The sequence below is a fragment of the Macrobrachium rosenbergii genome, chromosome 4, assembly GCF_040412425.1.
Source record: "Macrobrachium rosenbergii isolate ZJJX-2024 chromosome 4, ASM4041242v1, whole genome shotgun sequence".
Taxonomy (NCBI): domain Eukaryota; kingdom Metazoa; phylum Arthropoda; class Malacostraca; order Decapoda; family Palaemonidae; genus Macrobrachium; species Macrobrachium rosenbergii.
Window position 1 is genome coordinate 19,491,060 of NC_089744.1, and position 19,918 is coordinate 19,510,977.

The 19,918-nt window shown below is 39.4% G+C and overlaps 2 protein-coding genes across 4 annotated transcripts in view; both read left to right on the forward strand.

Moving 5' to 3' along the window:
• Arl6IP1 (ADP-ribosylation factor-like 6 interacting protein 1) overlaps nucleotides 1–7,569 on the forward strand; it is a 39,560-nt gene extending 31,991 nt beyond the window's left edge. For all 3 annotated transcript variants that reach the window (XM_067090880.1, XM_067090866.1, XM_067090873.1), the window contains exon 8: nucleotides 2,962–7,569. The gene's annotated coding sequence lies outside the window, so the exon portion shown is untranslated. The remainder of the gene's footprint in view (nucleotides 1–2,961) is intronic.
• A 5,077-nt stretch (nucleotides 7,570–12,646) lies between these two features.
• LOC136837020 (uncharacterized) lies at nucleotides 12,647–13,039 on the forward strand. The gene has a single exon (XM_067101566.1). The coding sequence runs from the start codon at nucleotides 12,647–12,649 to the stop codon at nucleotides 13,037–13,039; it is 393 nt and encodes a 130-aa protein (XP_066957667.1).
• Nucleotides 13,040–19,918: the final 6,879 nt, after the last annotated feature.

The following is a 19,918-nucleotide window of genomic DNA, read 5'->3' on the forward strand; positions in this document are numbered from 1 at the left end:
CGAATTTAGAGTTGACAAAGTCCCTAGGACTTCTAGTGAACGAAGAAAAGTCCCATCTGATCCCGACGCAGTCCATCGTCTATCTGGGGATTCAGATGGATTCAGTGGCTTTTCAAGCTTTTCCATCCCAGGAACGTCAGTAGCAATGCTTAGAAAAAGTCTCATCCTTCCTAGGGAAGGAAATATGCTCAGTGAGGGAATGGACGAGTTTGCTGGGGACCATTTCCTCTCTGGAGAAGTTTGTTTCCCTGGGAAGACTTCATCTCAGGCCGCTCCAGTTTTTCCTGGCGGAAAACTGAATAGACAAGGAGAATCTAGAGGAGACCCTGAAGATCTCTCCCGTTTTCAAGATTCACCTGAGGTAGTGGCTCGACCCCTCGAGGTTGGCAGAAGGGGTTTCTCTATGCCTTCAGAGCCCCGACCTGGTGTTGTTTTCCTACGCTCCCAGGGAGGGATGGGGAGCAACACTAGGAGGGGAGAAAGTGTCAGGCACCTGGAGAGGGGAACAGGTGTCCTGGCACATCAATCTCAAGGAATTAGGGGCGATCCTGCTGGCCCTTCAATCCTTCGAGAGCCAAGTGTCAGGCCGAGTCGTACAAGTAAATTCAGACAACTCCACAGCCCTGGCATACCTCAAGAAACAGGGAGGAACTCGTTCCCGGTCCCTGTTCGCCCTGGCGAAGGAGATCCTGCTTTGGGCCCATGCGCGGGGGATCACGATCCTTGCGAGGTTCGTTGCAGGAGTGGAGAATATCCGCGCGGACCTTCTCGGTCGACAGCGGCAGCTTCTACCGACCGAGTGGACCCTTCACGAGGAAGTATGTCAGGAGCTGTGGAGGTTATGGGGACGTCCCTTGGTAGATCTGCTCAGGCAGCCCCATTTCGAAAGGTACCTCAAAACTTCCCGCTCTGAGTCTAACTGCATTCAGACTATCAGCCGACAACAAGGATCTTCACGATCTCTTGAGATCCTTTGAGACTGTCAAGGTACCTCATTCCAGGACGCCTCCCTGGAACCTGGATGTCGTCCTAAATTTTTATGTCAAATACCTTGAGCCTCTTTCTTGGCGTCTCAAGAATGTGACAAGGAAGGTTTTTTCCTAACTGCTCTGGCTACGGCGAAGAGAGTTAGTGAACTTCAGGCTATCAATAATCATGTAGGTTTTAGAGGCCATAATGCAGTATGTTCTCTAAGCCGTATGTTCTTGCTAAAACGAGAACCCGTCTACCCCTTGGCCCAGGACCTTCGAGATTAAGGGTATGACGGAAATTCTCGGACATGAACCAGAAAGAGTCATGTGTCCTGTCAGGGCTCTCAAATTTTATTTGCAGAAGACTCAGGAAAGTCGAGGTCCTTCGGACAGTCTGTGGTGCTCTGTCAAGAGGCCGGATTTGCCTCTTTCTAAGAATGCACTGGCGTTCTTTTTTAGAAGCACCATTTTAGACGCACTTTCCGACGTTCAAGACAGTGACTTGAGTCTTTTGAAGTTAAGGCTCACGAAGTTAGAGCCATTGCAACCTCGGTGGCTTTCCAGAAGAACATGTCCCTTTGCGATCTTCTGGGTACCACCTTCTGGCGAAGCAATTCGGTGTTCGCTTCACATTACTTGGGACGTGAAGACGACATACGAAGACTGCTATTCGCTAGGACCATACGTTTCCGCACTCCAGATCGGCCCCATAACACTTCTAGGCCTGGACCTCTGTCGGACTCCCAGGACCAGGGAGAGGGCAAGTCGAAAGCCACAGGAGGGTTACGGGGGCTTCCCACCGATCTGGCGTCCCTTTGGCAGGACCTGTTGTCGCTTCTGCAGACACAGTGTTGCGGGCAGGGAGCGATACTCATCCTATCCTTTAGAGGTTAGGAAGTATATTTTAATCTTGATTTTGTTTTTTTACGTCAGATCGGTCCCATAACGCTTCTAGGCCTGGACCTCTGTCGGACTCCCAGGACCAGGGAGAGGGCATGTCGAAAGCCGCAAGAGGGTTACGGGGGCTTCCCCCGATCTGGCGTCCCTTTGGCAGGACCTGTTGACGCTCTAGGTCAGGTGGTTGGTCGTTGCTCCTTTTGCCCTCACAGTATGGCCTTATGATCTAGTCCCATTGTGGTCACGCCCCCGTGGACAGATCATCTAGAACTCACCAGCTATATAGGTCACTACCTTGCTGGAGACTCTAGTAAAGCAGAAGCAGGCTTGGGTGACAGTAATCACGAAGTCAGCTATGCTAACATAGGCCTGGACCTCTGTCGGACTCCCAGGACCAGGGAGAGGGCATGTCGAAAGCTGTAAGTTGGTTACGGGGACTTCCCACCGATCTGGCGTCCCTTCGGCAGGTCCTGTTGATGCTCTCGGTCAGGTGGTTGGTCGTTGCTCCTTTTGCTCTCACAGTATGGTCTTATGATCTAGTCCCATTGTGGTCATGCCCCCGTGGACAGATCATCTAGAACTCACCAGCTATATAGGTCACTACCTTGCTGGAGACTGTAGTAAAGCAGAAGCAGGCTTCGGTGACTGTAATCACGAAGTCAGCTATGCTAACAAGTAAGGAACCAAGGCGTCAATCGCCTACATATATTTGTTTCCTAAATCCTATTCTGTCTCTTCCCACCTCCAATGGTGGGATTCAGCTATATATATATCTGACAGGTAAGTTGCATGAACAAAATGATATTTTAATGATAAAATAAAGTTTGTTCATACTTACCTGGCAGATATATATAATCATAGTGCCCACCCTCCTCCCCTCAGGAGACAGTGGCACTAGAAAATCTGAATAGAAAATGGGAATGGTTCCTGATACCCGCCTCCCAGTGGCGGGAATGGGTATTAACCACCTGGCCCCACACTGCGTGTGCCGCGAGTTTTTGGAATTCTGTCGGACTTGGAGAATACAGCTATATATATATCTGCCAGGTAAGTATGAACAAACTTTATTTTATCATTAAAATATCATTTTTAGAGGAAGGATAGAAAATAGGAGTGCATCAAAGAAAAAGTATCCCCATCATAGAAATATATGGGATTTTTACTCAATTTGGATTCTTCTGATTTGGAATTGATAAAAACAGTACTGTACATGGTACAAGTATACTTGGGATAGTAAGGAGAGGGGTTAATCTACCACTATTAGTTTGTGGATCTGTCACCAGTGTGGCACTGTTAGCAAACATGAGTACGTTTTCTACATTTTGTATTTGTTACTTACCACATGCATGTGTTCATCAAATGCTTAATGAATAGAAAAAATATCACATGTAGGCACAGAATGTATGTTTGGAATATGTTGACAACTTCTGATATCAAGAGGTGGTTCAGTGGAGATGGCCTGTTTCTTATTGCAGTTTCATTTCATATTTGGTGCACTGAGCACTTGAAAGGTGAAGATTCTTATCATTAGATTATGATTTTTGTTGCATACCAAGTATCAAATTTTTTTAACATCTTGTAAAGGTAAAATCAAAGAATGGTGGAGATTGGAGATGATGGCAAAATTAATGAAATGATAGCAAATCTGAGGTATATATTCAGTAAAGATCTCATTTCTTTAATTTGTATCACAACTGATTAGAATGTTTCAAGTAAATATCAACTTTTCTGTGAATAATGTAAGAAATCTCATCCCATTTTTTCGACATTCAAATGCTTTTCTAAAAGGATTTGTGCTAACCCATTATACTTTGAATTTCGTAATTCATTTTGACTTTATAATGTTCAGATTATAAAATGAGTGACATTTCACACAAAGTTTATTAATTCATTATTCAAAGATACATTCTGTTCAGCATTGGTGCATTTTCCTCCCTATTGATACTTAATGAAAACCATTCCTTAAAGATTGGCTAATAATGACCTACTGTGGCATTACTATAAAAAAGAGAAACAAAACTATGAGAAAACTTTGCTTACCTCAAGATGCCCATCATGGCTGAGACCACTGATAAGTTATAGCTATCAGAATATTCATCATAAAATAAGTGACCATTTCACATGGGATTTTCTTCAAACAAGTATGTTGCTCCAGTATAAACAAGTATCAGCCAACAACAAGCATTTTGCCTTCAATTACTTTACCAGCAAAAACTTGATAATCAGTTTGACAAAAATCCTTATTCAGTATTTTTGGAAGCAGTAATGATTTTATTATGTCATGTTTTAAGCTTGGTTTTACCTTTTGAGAATGCATCAGTATGCATGTGGACTAAGCATAAGGTTACATAAGGGGTTTCCCTTAAGGGTCTTAAAATGTCAACTTCTGTAGTGTAGCAGTGGCCAGGTTCCAAGGTTGCTGGGTTAAAGAGGTCTTGCTTGTATATCAGTTGTCTGTAAAGATTTTCCATAATTTTTGTTGAAGTAAAAGAAATCTTAGCTTGTTTTTAAGAATTCCATGTGGAACCTTACTTTAGCAGGAAAGTAAGTTTTTGAGTTAAGCGATAATTACAAAGTTTAATCAGGCCTCTGAATCATATTTCTACGCTTGTGACTGGCCTGAAGAATTTGGTCATAAAGGACTGGTGGAAATTTAAGCAGGAATATGTTAAAATTACTGGACAGCTAATTGGGCAGAGACCAAGAAAACTGATGACAGGCAGAAAGCAATGCAGCTGATGCCCGAAGAGGTGTCGCAAAGAGTCTTTCATACTGCCTGCAGTGTGCCCTTACAGGTTTCATGTCAGGTACTGTAACAGGTTAATATTCCTTTATACCTATTCTACTTTATGTAAATTTGATGTGAAATAAATATTGGGTGTCATTACACTGGAATGTACTACAGCTATAGAGATGTCTCAACAACAAATTTGAAATTGTCAAGGAGTGAAGATTAATAAAGGTAAATTTAATGTAGGCATATGTGGTAAGGAAGAATGATATGATAAAAAAGAAAGGAGAGTTGCAAGGATAAAGTATTAAATTTGTTAAGGTCCTCAGATACATCACATTATGTACCCATTAACACAAGAGAGAGAAATTAAAAAAGTATTTATTATGAATGTAAGCTTAGAATTTATGCAAACAGTGGATAAAAATTTTTTTCCAACTTGCAGCCTCCCTACCACATGCAGCTGCAACAAAAAACATTTAACAGTAATAAAACAAGTAGCAGTAAATTATAAGCATCGGCAACGATGGACTGCAAATTTTATTGTGTTTAATGGTATAATTAAATAGTGGGAAAGCAGAGATAATCCTAAACTGCACACACACATATATATGACTCATTTTATATAGCTTATTTGTCATTTTTTTTATTTTGTTATTTGCTATGCAGTATAATGTAACTGTACCTCTCTGGTAGCTGATACCATCAAGGTATATGTAGTCTGGGGATTTGTGTTCTCGGCAATAGGAAATAGAGTAATTTTTATTTTGGCAAATACTGCAGCACCTGCAGCTACGTTCTAAATGTTCAGCTGTTTGAGAACCCTGTAAACATTTGTGTGGCTGAAAAATTCCTGAATGCACCATGACTCAAGTTGAAAATGCTCATATAAAAATCCTTCAAGTTGGAAATGCTCTTAAAAAATTCTCTACTGAAGGACTTCAGACAGTGATGTATATATTGTGTGAATGCTCATTCCTAGTAAATTAATAGTAATTTTGTGCAGTTTATAGAAATGTATAGTATTACTAGGGTCAGTATTTTGTTGGGACCATGTACATCCAACCTCGCATTATGTCAGAGGGTCCTTGTTTCAACAGCATTTCATACAGAAAACCAGGACATGCAAGTTGGGTCTTTGGTTGGGACAGATGCTGCTGAGTTCTTGGAAGATAGCATCTCAAAATAACTCATAAATTCAGAACCACTAAAGATTGCTCTAACATTTAGTGGAGAATTGGTTTGGTCCTCTCAGAGGAATAAAAAATGGTAAAGCAACAATCTTTTTTTTTTTATGCTTGCAGATAGTAACTGCAGAATAAAAATTGATATTCAGGTCAGTAGCATTACAGCATAACTAATGGAAGTTCACATTCTTACTATTTGTGGGATAAAGTCTGAGCATGTATGTTATTTACTGTATTTTGTGGCTGTGCTTGCTTTGTTTGAATACATATTAGTTGTAGTATTGTTTGGCATCATGCATTTATTGTAGGTGGCAAAAATGTAAATTTTAGTATTCTGTCATGTTAAGTTTTTCAGATAGATGTTTGTGCTTTCATTGCTTCCTCTCATATGGAGGGGTGATATTTTTACAAGTTAATTGACAGAAAAAAAAGATTTTTATGATATGTAATGCATATAGAAGTATAGATAAATATTATATTATATACAGTATATTTGCTATATTAATTAGAGTTTTACTGTACATGTAGGTATGTTCTGTAGAAGCTGAGAATGTTGGTACAGGATAAGATTCTGGTTTTGAAGTACAAAAACAAAAGGGAGAATTTGTGTATGGTTAATGTATAGTTGAGGATTGTTCATCTCAAGGATTTTATTTTTAAGCTGGTGTTCCATTAGCTTTAACCTTCATTAAATGAGATGAAATTTGTGTACAACTTCCGTTGCTCCATTAGTTGGTATCATGTTTGCTGATGATCTTTTATTGTAGTTTTGAAAGACAAAGTAATTTGGATACATTTTTAATGAACAGATTTTGAGAGTTTAAATGTCTTTATGAGGGTCCCCTATTGTTTAATTTTACTTGACACAAACTTTACAGTTTATCTGATAGTAGCAACATCAAAATAATAATTGATAATAAGGATGTTATTAGCAGGTATTAAATTTTTGTAATGTTTTTTTAAAAAGTCAAAATTCTTTACGCTGACAAGATAACCAATACTTTTCTGTCAGTCACAAAATAAGACGAAAGTAACAAAGTACAGTTGTTGATTGAAAGAACTGTAACGTTTGAAATTTGACGGAAATTCATCTATCAAAAACTGCTGTCTGGAATAGAGGCATTTATAATTTTCTTACTCTTTCCAAGATTTAATGTTCCAGCATAATGACACTGAAATTTAAAGCTGTTCCTTTTTTCTCACTATATTATAAACTTGGAAAATGATTCTCTCATGTTTATCACTGTCAGAATTTAGGAATGGGCAATGGATGCAACCAGAGTTGTCACTAGCTCATCAACTTTTCTCTTTATAATTCCTTTGTGATATGTTAGTATAGGTATATTGGAAAGTGCTGTGATTTAAAAGGAGGCAGGATTTTCCAGCACTGGTATGGATGAAAAATAAGACGCAGTTTTTTTTCCATTTTGGAGGAAATTTTATATTGCTTTCATATGTGGTACAATTGTGCAGTGCAGCTGTCGTAGATAGAACACACATATATATATGTAGAATTGTTCTCTTCCACATTTTTAAGGGTAGATGATGTGAATTGACGTGTGCTCTCTCTCTCTCAGCTACAGAGACTTATGGAAGTATTTCTAAAGTTGGATGTGTTTTGTAACATTTTATTCCATTTTATTTTTAATAGATGGGAGCAAAACACACGCAGTCTCCATTCTGCTAGTCACCCTGGGCATTTCAACCCAGTATTTAATGTAATGGTATGTTATGAATAGTCTTAGATGTTATTTGTGTCTAATATTAAATGCATGGATTTACAGGTAGTGTTTCATTCCTCCTGTACAGATATGTTTTCCCATGTTTTTAGAAGGTGAAATTGATATTGGTAATAAACAGTTCTCATGTTAGAATGAAAATCAGGATTATAGTGCAGTATACTTAATCGTTCATGTATGGAACAATCCTTCCGGTCTTTATGTATGGGGAAAATCTGTAGCGCAGCTGGATCTGGTTAAAAATAGAACAAGGTTTGGTGGCATCAGTTTGTCAGCCAATAGAGAGAGAGTGGGCGGAGCCTGCCTCTTCTCCCCTTCACGTGCCATGAGTCTCCAGTTATCTCTCAAACTGTCTTCAAGCAAGGCATGCACTGCCCTTTCTAGCAAGAAGCTGTTTTTCTACTGACTTCCTGTTCTTACTACAACTTGGCATTCTGGTTTTTTCATTCTGTTTTTTCTTTTGTGTTTCTGTGATATATTGTGATTATCTGTATTTGCATTCGAGAAATGCAAACCCATGAATCATCTAAGCAGGCCTTGCCTCAGAGGATATGTCCTGGGGTAGGTAACAACCCATGTTTTCATTTTCTTGCCTCTCTTGAAACTGATCCTCATCCAACTTGTAGCAGATGCAGGTCTAATGATTGCAATGTAAGTAACCTGTGCCTCTCACTGCATCATCTCCTTAGGAAGATTTTACTCCTCGTTCTTCTATTGCTTCATCTCGAGCTAGTTCCAGGAAGTGTCTAGGAGATCATGTGATTGATTTAGCTACCTCTGTTCTTTTGAGGGGAGGGGGGAGTTTCCCCCCATGAGGAGGGAGGCGGTTCCACCACTGGGGGCCTACTGTTGCACCTTGTCTTCCTGTCTCCCAGTGTCTGCCGCCATGTCAGTCTTTACAGCGACACTGTCTGTGATTTCTGCTTGTGTGTCTACACTCATAAATTCCTCAGCCAACACCATTCCTTCAACGGCGCTGCCTCTCCCATCAGTTTGTTCCTGGGCCTTCTACATCACCTCCTCCCAACTCCCTTGTTCAAGCCCTGATGGAGAGTCGAGGGTGCTCTTCTGAAGAAGTTCTGCTGCTCCATTGCGAAGAAATCTAAGAAGAGACGTCATAGATCTTCATCCTCATCTTCTTAGTCACCTTCTTCGTCATCCATTCGTCCCATTCCACCAAGGCATTGGAGGAAGAAGGACTTCGCTGCCCCTTCTTGCAAGAAGTTCTGCAGGTCCTCTTTGGATTCCCGTTCCATCTCCCCTTCGTCGTCCCTGGGGAAGCTTGTTCCTCACAGAAGTCTACACCTTCAATCTCTTCAATGGAAATTATTGAGAGTTTTGGTCCCCATCAAAGGATTCTCCCTTCTAACGAGTTCCTCTCTCGAAGGAAGTGAGACAGGACTTGGTATGGTGGCTGGACAACAGGAGCCTGACCATAGGAGTCACCCTTCATGCTCCTCCTCCAGAAATCCTTCTGTTCTCAGGTTCATTGAACAAAGGTTGGGGGGCACACTTGGAAGATCTGACTTCAGGTGTGTGGGACCACCAAGAAAAGCAGCTTCACATCAACGTCTTGGAACTAAAGGCAGCTTTCTTAGCCCTTCAGGAGTTCCAGGAGTGTGTGAGGGGGCAATCCGTGGTTCTAATGTCAGACAATACCACTGTGGTGGTATATGTTAACAAACGGGGGACTGGTATCCTGTCATCTTCACAAATTGACAACACAACAGCACTGGTGGGCGGTGACTCAATCAGTGGATCTTTCAGCCAGATACAGTCCAGGCAAGAGGAATATAGTGGCAGACAAGCTGAGTTGTCAGGGTCAAATGTTGGGAACGGAGTGGTCACTACACCTGAAGGTAGCGGAAAGGTTCCATTTTTGGGGAAGGCCAATGATAGATCTTTTCGCGACCTGATATAGCAAGAAACTGGAAGTGTTTTGTTCAGTCGTTCCAGATCCTTGGGCTGCAGCAGAAGATGCTCTGCAATATCCTTGGGACAATCTGGATGTTTAAGCTTTTCCTCCCTTTTGCCTGACCCATCAAGCAATCAACAGGGTAATGATCTCTCAGAACCTCAGAATGACCCTGGTGGCTCCCTTGTGGCCACACGCCAAGTGGTATCTCAACCTGCTGGCCCTGCTGACCGAGGCACCAAGAGGGATTCCTCCCTGATACAAACTCCTTTGCTAACTACACATCAAGCGGTCCCACCAATCGGTAGGGTCCCTGTCTCTTCACAGTTGGAGACTATTCAGTATCTCCTGCGAGCAAGAGGCTTTTCTCACAGAGCAGCAACAGATGTCTGGCTATCACAGGATATCTTCTACAGCCTTGTAGCAGGGGAAATGGGCCTTCTACTGTGATTGGTGTTGTCAACAGGGTTTCTCTCTGATTGGAACTTTATCCAGCAAATAGCTGACTTCCTTGTTTTCCTCTGTAGGGAGAAGCTACTTTCTGTGTCAGCCATTAACAGTTACAGGGCTGCTCTAGGGCTTGTTCTATGCCTGAAAGGGGTAGACCTTTCCTCCTCATGGGAGATCGCCATGCTTCTCAAAAGTTTTGAACAATCCTGTTCCCCACGAGAACTTAAGCCTCCTAACTGGGATTTGACCCTGGTCCTTAGCAGCCTAACTTGTGCACCATATGAACCCTTATAGGGTTCATCAGACAGAAATTTGACCCTCAAGACAGTTTTCTTACTTGACTTTGTCCCAACAAAAAGAGTAGAACTTCATAGCCTCTCTTTTAATGTCCCAGAATTCATAGCTAAGAGTTGAAAATGATCCAGAGGAGTTACTTTGATGTTCTGCTAGGGTACTGCAAAGCTATCTAAAAAGGACTCAACATCTCAGACCTGGGTTGTGAAGACTTTCGGTTAGCAAGGGCCGGAACAGGGAAGAAGTGTCTAAGAACACCATCTCGTTTTGGCTACGTGAGGTAATTAGACGTACATACAGCAATTCTTCTAATGCAAATGCCAATACAGTGCATGCCAGAGCTCATGATGTTAGGGGATTTGGCCCATCCATTGCTTTTAAAAAGAACCTGTCAGTTCATAAGGTATTGAAGGCTGGTACGTGGGTCTGTCAAACGACTTTCAAATCTTTCTACCTACTGGACATTGTCCATAGTCCTTGGACACTTTTTCCTTGGGTCCGGTGGTGGCTGCTCAACAAGTTGTGTAGCTCACCCAGTGCCCCTAGCAGGACAGGGGGACAGGTTGTATCTTGCCTAAGATGTTGATTGTGAAAGTGAGAGTGAATGGGGTAACCAGCCTTTTTTCTGTCTCTTTTTTCTCCTTTTCCGGTGAGCAGGAGAGGGTTTTGAGTCTTTATTTGCTGGAACTGGCTAGATGCAGATAAGTAAGCACCCATTCTGTTTTCAACATTATGATTGTTCCTACACAGTACAAATTCTGAAAATAGAAGGAAGTCCTACCTTCTCTCTTACAAGGGAAGAGAGGGATTGAAAACAGAACAAGGTCGTTGACTACCCCTGGTTTTTATTGTCTGGCAATTACAGGTTCTTTTCTTCCTAGGCACAGTGTAGACTGGAGTTCCCATTGTGTCAAAGCCCGGATGTCTGACTGTTGAGTAATCTTTCACTTGACAGATCAGAGGCATATGACTCCTTCCCATGCTCTAACAATTGACCAGGAAGTGAGCCCAGGTGAGCCGAACCACCAGTTCGTTCTAAAGCATACTTTATCCTCCCACCAAAAGTAAGTCTCCCCATACGTAAAGACTGGAAGGTTTGTTCTGTGCTGTATATAGACAATTGACAAATTTTTAATCAATTTGTATTTTTCATAACATAAATGGGCCACCTCAAGCCACCCTTCAAACAGTTGCCTGGGCTGGAAGGTAACTGGCGACTCACTGTTTATGCGAAGGGCAGAAGAGGCAGGCTTCGCCTACTCTCTCTCTCTGTTGGCTGATACACTGATGCCACCAAAACTTGTTCTATTTTTAATGGGATCCAGCTATGCTAGAGAGATTTTTCCCCATCCGTAAAACGTTTGGGGAAATCTCTCTAGGTTTGTTAGTTATGAAAAATACAAATTGACTAAAAACTTGTCATCAGAGTACCTAGGAATTTTATAAAAGCCTAAATTAATCTCTCAGGCTTAATATTTGATACATATTCCCATTGGAAAGGTCATATATTTACATGAGAGGGCTTTTATATAAAATAACAAAATTGAAGTGCCTGAGGTTTATTACAAATGTTAACAGTGGATGCTAAATAGCTGACCATGTTTTGATAGGAAAAGTAACTGTTACCTGTAATGAATTATGTGAGTACCTTGTATTAATGTGTGAACTTTGAACAAAGTTTTGAAAATTTCAGATTTCTCAGGTGAAAGAATTGGAACTCTGAATGTTGGCACCATGACTGGATGAAGGAGGGAGGTAGAAGATGTTATGGAGAGAAGGAAAATTGATATCTTGCGTGTGCAAGAGACAAGATGCTGTATAGTGGAACTGATGAAAGGGAAAGATGTGGAGTTAGGGTTGTTCTTGGTAAAGAAATGAAGGAAAATGTAATTCAGGCTGAAAGAAAAAGCTGTAGAATAATGAAAGGGAAACTGTGCTGGGGGGGGCACATCCTAAATGTAGTCAGTCCTTATGCACCACAAGTAGGATTCCTGGAGGACATGGAATGGGAGAAATGAATGAAGAACGAGAACTTGCAGTAGATTTTGCAGGATCTTTTGATTGGGCAATAAATAACACCTTTTTTACAAACAAAACTTACGCAACATACAGTACTGGAGGGAGCCAGACGCAAATAGATTTTCTGTTGTGTAGAAGAAACCATCTGGTGGAAGTGAACTGTAAGATCATAAAGGGAGAAACTGTTAGCCCACAACATAGGTTAGTTGTGTCTGATTTTTTGATACGGCGGGTTGCATGGGGAGAAAACTATGGTGCAGCCCAAGATGAAGGGGGTAGAGGCTAAAAGACCAAGGGATGAGACAGAGTTTTAAAGAAAAGGTCCTGCACAGCAGTAGACTAGCAGACGATGTGAACATCTGGTGAGTAGAAAACAGCACAATGATGCTGAGAACAACAGAGTAGCTATGAGGGAAAACATCAGGTAGAGGCCACCTAATGATATGGAGAGCTGGTGGTGGAACCAAGATACTCAAGATAAGGTAAAAAGGAAACGAGAAGCAAGGATAATACACGAAAGGGATGAATCTATGGAAAATGAAATGGCTTGGAAAATCGCAAATAAAGAAGCAAAAAGGGCTGTGGCAAGGGCAGAAGGAATAAATGAGATGTATGAGAAAGTAGAAACATCAGGGGGTCAGAAGGTGATCTACAATAGAGTAAAAAGAAGAGATAGAGCAACTCAAGATCTGACGCACAATAAGCAGATCAAGGACCGAAATGGGAGAGTTTTGTCAAGGGAAGAATGTACAAAAGCAAGAAGGAAGGAACATTTTGAGAAGCTATTAAACGAAGAGAACCCCAGAAGAATAAGAGAAGAGAGAACCCATGATTAAGAGCAGTTCCAGATATCACCAGAGAAGAAGTGAAGAGAGCACTTGACAAAACGAAAAATGGAAGGGCTATTGGACCTGATGGTATACCAGTTGAGGTGTGGAAATGCTTGGGAGGAGAAGGGGTTGATATACTCTGGGACCTCTTTTCAAAGGTCTACCGCCAAGAAAAAAAATGCCGGACAGCTGGAGAGATACTACTATGGTCCCAACATATAAGGAAAAGGGGGGTATACAAGACTGCACAAATTACAGAGGGAATAAAATTGATATCTCATACTATGAAGATATATGAACAAATTATAGAGAAAAGCATAAGGAATGAAACAACAATAAGTGAAGAACAATTCGGGTTTATGCCGGGAAAGGGTACACTAGATGCAATTTTTGCACTAAAACAAGCAATGGAAAAACATGCAGAAAGGCAGAGAGGGCTACCTCTAGTACGAGTATTTATTGATCTGGAGAAGGCATATGATCTAGTACCTAGGCATGAAGTGTGGAGATGTATGAGAGGGAAGGTGTTTCAGAAAAGTATGTTAAAGTAGTCCAGCATATGTATGCAGAGGTTACCACTCGGGTAAGGAGCACTGTGGGAACAACAGAAAAGTTTAGTGTAAGAGTTGGTTTACATCAAGGTTCAACTCCCAGTCCCTACATCTTTGACATTGTGATGGATGTTATTACATCAGGTGTCAGAGAAGAAGTCACGTGGAGTGTGGTGTTTGCTGCTGATGTTGTTTCGGTGGACCTGACTAGAGAAGGGGTGGAGATAAAACTAGAGTTGTGGAGACAAGCACTGGAAGATCGAGGTTTAAGATACGCAGAGCTAAGACAGAATGTCTGGATGGGAGGGAAGGAAAACAGGGTGCAGCTAAATTAGGTTTAGACGACATCAAGAGGGTTACCATTTTTAAGAACCTTGTGTCCCTGTGTGATGGATGATGATGGCATGGACTCAGATATAAACCACAGGATACAGCGTGCTTGGATGAATTGGGGAAGATCATTGGGAATACTGTGCAACAAGAGGATTAGTGCAAGAGTAAAAGGAAGGTTTTATAAAAGTGCAGTTAGACCAGCGATGGTGTATGGGGCTGAGACGTGGTCAATAAAGAGGGCTCAAGAAAGGAAGTTGGAAGTGGCAGAGATGAGGATGTTGAGATGGATGTGTGGAGTCACGAGAAAGGATAGGTTCAGAAATGATTATATTAGAGGGACAGTCAAAGTGGTAGAAGTGTCAAAGAAGATTCAGCAAAGATTGCAGTGGTTTGGTACTGTCATGCAGAGAGAGGAGGATCATGTGTGTAGAAGGGTCATGGTCATGGACATGGAGGTCGTTGGGAGGAGGAGGGGGAGGAGGATGGGAAGGCCAAGATTCAGATGGAAAGATAACGCAGCAAATGACATGCGGGAAAAAGGGTTAAGAGAACAGGATACGCAAGATAGAAGATGGAGAAGGCTTACACGGAACAGTGACCCCATATAGAGATGGGTAAAGGCTGAAGACAGAAGATTATATATATATATATATATATATATATATATATATATATATATATATATATATATATATATATATATATTAGATAAAAATGTAACTAATCTTATTTCTTTTACAGGCTACAAGTAAGAGTTCTAGCTCAGTGGTCTGGATAAACTTTTCTTATAACGAAGATAAGTATTGGACTTAATTTCTTATGGAAATTCTAAGAATCCTCATCTTTTATATATATATATATATATATATATATATATATATATATATATATATATATTATATATAATATATACAGATAACTGCCTTGTTCACATCAACCCCACTGGTCTACTGTTTTTCCTAATTTTTTTATTGCCTCCCCTTTGCTTCTTCCACATATCAAAATGTAATAATGACCACATTTACTCTGGCAATACTCAGACAGTCCTCTAAAACTAAATGAAATATTCAACCAAAATCTACATCATTATGATCACCACCTCCTGCAACAAGTGTCTTTCAAGTGCTTTCACTTCAACCAATCTCCATCTTCCATCAATGTAACAGGGCAGTGGACCCCTTAGCATACTCCTTATTAAAGTTAGCGTTACTTTCGAGCGCCCGTTTGATTTGTGCCTGTCTTCGGAATTCAGAATAAATTCTTGAAATCGGCTTCCTTGTTAAATACCCACTTCATCGTTATATATATATATATATATATATATATATATATATATATATATATATATATATATATATATATATATATATATATATATATATATATATATATATATATATATATACATAAATGTACATATATGTGTATATATACATACAGTATATATACAGTATATATGTATAGACTTATATGTGTATATATATATTATATATATAGTGTATATATAATTTATTCGATAAAATCTAACTAATCTTATTTATATTTTATACAGGCTACAAATAAGAGTTTTAGCTCAGCGGTCAGGATAAACTCTTTTTATAACGAAGATAAGTATTGATTTAATTCCTTAAGGAAATTCTGTAAGAATCCTCGTCGTATATGCAGTGTATATATTTATATACATATATATATATATATATATATATATATATATATATATATGAATATATATATATATATATATATATATATATATATATATATATATATATATATATATATATATATATATATATATATATATATATGCTTAAAAATCACAGTAGATGCACATGACTTCAGTGTATAAGCGAATCCCACAGGAAAATGACAGGCAGAAGTTCAGTACCACGCGCTTTCACGTTTATTAACGCATCGTCTGGGCACAAATGAGACACAGATGAAAAGGTTACAAAGTACACAAAAAGAACAAGAATACCAGATGGTTAATTGTCAAAGGGTAATAAACAGAATGATAATCTCGGATAATCCGGGACCAAGCAGTCACAAACTAAAACTATAGACCTCGTTCATATACTCTTTAATTTGCAAATTCCAAAGGTTGTCTCAGAGTAGCCTACTCCTATTACTACTGAGGGTGCAATGCAAATGGTTCCTAGTACCCTTTGAGTGGCTGGATGGTTCCCCTATTTCAGATCGCATACATAATATGCTGTGTGTGTTACGGTCTTCAATATTGTTCTCTATATTCGGTTATCTATCTTTTGCAAGTTATTTTTGTTAGGCTTTGTTAGTTCCTGGCATACGTGAACGTTTCCATTCCAGGACGGCTTCCATATCTTCACCCTTCCACAAGTTAAGTATACCTTAGTTTAACCAGACCACTGAGCTGATTAACAGCTCTCCTAGGGCTGGCCCGAAGGATTAGACTTATTTGACGTGGCTAAGAACCAATTGGTTACCTAGCAATGGGACCTACAGCTTATTGTGGAATCCGAACCACATTATACCGAGAAATGAATTTCTATCACCAGAAATAAATTCCTCCAATTCTTCATTGGCCGGCCGGAGACTCGAACTCAGGCCTAGGGGAGTGCTAGCGAGAACTCCGCCGACTCATCCAACGAGGAACTCTTCACCTTTCTACAACTTCTATAATGGAGTTGGCTATATTTGGCACCTGTCTTGTCTTGGAGTGATCCCCGTACTCTTTTCATCTGTTCTTCGTGGGCAAGTAGAAAGGAAGTAATGGTAGTTGTAGTAGGAATTTGCCCTTGAAACGGCTCTAGAAGCCGGTTGAAGGAAGAAAGGTGGGGAACATTTCTTTTCTTGGTCGGCATTGCAGAAGAAGGCAGGACGTGGGAAAAAGTGGACTGTGGGAGAGGCGGGAGATGAAAGAAAGGGGCGTAGGAATTGTGAGAAAGTAACCCCACTCCGCCATCTTGGATTTTTTGAAACATCTAACGATCCTGTCCTGTAAATTACGAAGCCCAACTGAAACTAGAATATGCTTAAGCACTTTGGTGCATTTGGTAGTTGCTTTCAATGGAGTCTACTATAGCAGAAAGAATGGTAGAATTTCATAAAATTATAGTCGGCAATATTGATCAGTATAAAATTTTGATTTCCCCCCACCCTCTCTCTCTCTCTCTCTAACACTATCACCGGAATACTGGAATTCAGCGTGGTTCTAAACTCACATAAAAACAGCAAATAATCTCTAAATGCCAACCTCAAATTCTACTCTTATTTGGTTTCTAAACATTTCAACAGACCTTAGGAGCCTATTGACATTGGCAGTGGGTCACAATGGGTCTGGAGAAGGCACAGTTCTCGCGTCATCTACGGGCCCATGGGTGCTGGCCTGTCTAGCAGCCTCATTCTCAAGACTTATCTGCGCGCTTGTGTGTGTGTGTGTGTGTGTGTGTGTGTGTGTGTGTGTGTGTGTGTGTGTGTGTGTGTGTGTGTGTGTGTGTGTGTGTGTGTGTGTGTGTGTGTGTGTGTGAACATCAAAGGGTACCAGTTTGGATCCCAGCACTCCTGGTTGGAGAGCTCCAAATTTTGAGAGCTTTGTTAACTCTTGCCTACAGAGGCTTATGTATTCATCTCTTCAGCTGTGTGTGTATTTCGTAGGCCTATTATCCGCTCATTTGTTTCGTAAAACTGACCTTTATTATTAATTAGTAGATAATCGGTTTCTTCGGTGTCACTTCCATTTTTCAACTGTTGTTAGGTTTTAATGCACGCTCAGAAATATGAGTTCCTTCTAGGGTGTAAAAAAAACTTTATTAGAAATGATGTTGAATAAAAAATGAGAAAATTGCTCTCTTTTTGTTATGAAAATCCCACCACTAACCTGTTAGCTGAACATTTAAAAAAAAAGCTTCGGTGTTCATTTATTTCTCACATATTTGCCTAATTTATATCTAAATTGGCTTCTGCATGCGCTCATCAGTTGCGCCCACTTTCCCTCTACTTAGTCGCCTGAAATAGGTTGTTTTAGTTCACACGAGCTGAAAGCTCGTGAACTTTTCTCATCAAAGTCTGTCTGTCCACGGTAAGTATGTTGTATGTAGGCCTATATGCATTTAATGTACGCAAACTTTTTTTTTTTTTTATTTATTTCTCTTGAACCACCTGATTAATATCAACTAAATTTGGCTCTAGCCTTCAGAAAACACTGATAATTGCATGTTTCTTCTAATGTTTATTGTGCTTTGCTCCAAGTTGCGTTAAAATGTTTGGAAAATACCTGAAAACGTTCGGCATGAAATAGTGTATCCGAAACTCGTTTCCAGACGTTAACTTTGGCGAATGTGCTATTCACTTTGAACGCAGAAACACTTTTCTCCGTAGCTTCTCAACTCTATGCATCAATAACAGACGTAATATGTAGTTGAGGGAGGAATCTTGGTTATTAAATAAGATTTCATTCAGATCACTAAGTAACCATATGTATGTACTATAACGATTTTATTCGGGAATACTGTATTCAACTAATCTGCATGAAATTGCAGGCCTCTTCATGCGTTTTTAGAAGTCCGTACGTTTTCGGTAAGGTTGGCGAAAGCACACAATACTTTTTAATATTATTTTCATTTCCCTGTAGGAATTTTGATAAGAATATGAATATCAACCTAGGAATGGAATTTATTTAGACAGATTCACAGTACAATGTACCGTGCAGATCCCAAAGAGTGTAATTAAGCCTAGTCAAGATGATGACAAAATAATATGCTTGTTATGACCCATTAAGAAGAAAATCGTGGACGGGCGTCCTACGAAAACAAGATTTATGAATAGTACACTCAGTCACTGTCAGAAAAACTTCACACCTGTTTCTTCCAAGTGTCAACGGCCTTTTTCGTCGTTGATTTATTCATACCCAAGAAGCTTTTATCTTAGCATCTACAATGTAAATTTCATCAACTAAGTATCATTGCTTTTGAAAATTTCTAGTGAGAGGAAACAGGTCAAGAGTACTTTGCATATATATATATATATATATATATATATATATATATATATATATATATATATATATATATATATATATATATATATATATATATATATATATATATATATATATATATATATATATATATATATATATATATATATATATATATATATATATATATATATATATACAGTATATATATATTTATATATATACATACATACACATACACACACACACAGACACACACACACACACACACACATATATATATATATATATATATATATATATATATATATATATATATATATACATACAGTATATATATATTTATATATATACATACATACACACACACACACACACACACACACACACACACACACATATATATATATATATATATATATATATATATATATATATATATATATATATAATTGTAATAACCACAATGCCCTCTTTACTTCTCGATTCCCTCGCACTTTGGAAATGCTAGATCCAAATGAAGATAGAAATGAAGATATTCTGATGCCTGGCCGAGATTCGAACTCTCGCCCAGGGTATCAGAACGAGGTAACTTTAATTACCTCATTAATATATATATATATATATATATATATATATATATATATATATATATATATATAACTCAGTCAATGGTGGTTGTCAATGATGCGCTTGTGAACACCTGGTGACATATAGTCTGGTTAAAGTAGAATAATACTATAATGTAAATTACAAATAAATGAAATATACTGGCGGGCACCTCGGTTGCCCATTGCAAGTTCCTCTGCACCGACTCTTACTGATTCTCTCAAGCCGGTTCCCTGTACTTGGGCCATATAAAGTGCTGATTTCAACAAAAATCAAAAGTGGTTCTCATTGGTTATGGGTCTCATAGTTACAGTTTCCCTTCAGTCATTTTGAAGACTGGAAGATTGCTTTCACACATAATTTAAAAGGTTTCTTCTGTTATCCTCGAGATGTTGTATTCTATGGGGCAGTACGAGTCCCAGGAGGTATTACTCTATG

Excerpts from the sequence above, each read along its gene's own strand:
- LOC136837020 (XM_067101566.1), top strand. The coding sequence starts at position 12,647 with ATGGAGAGCTGGTGGTGGAACCAAGATACTCAAGATAAGGTAAAAAGG.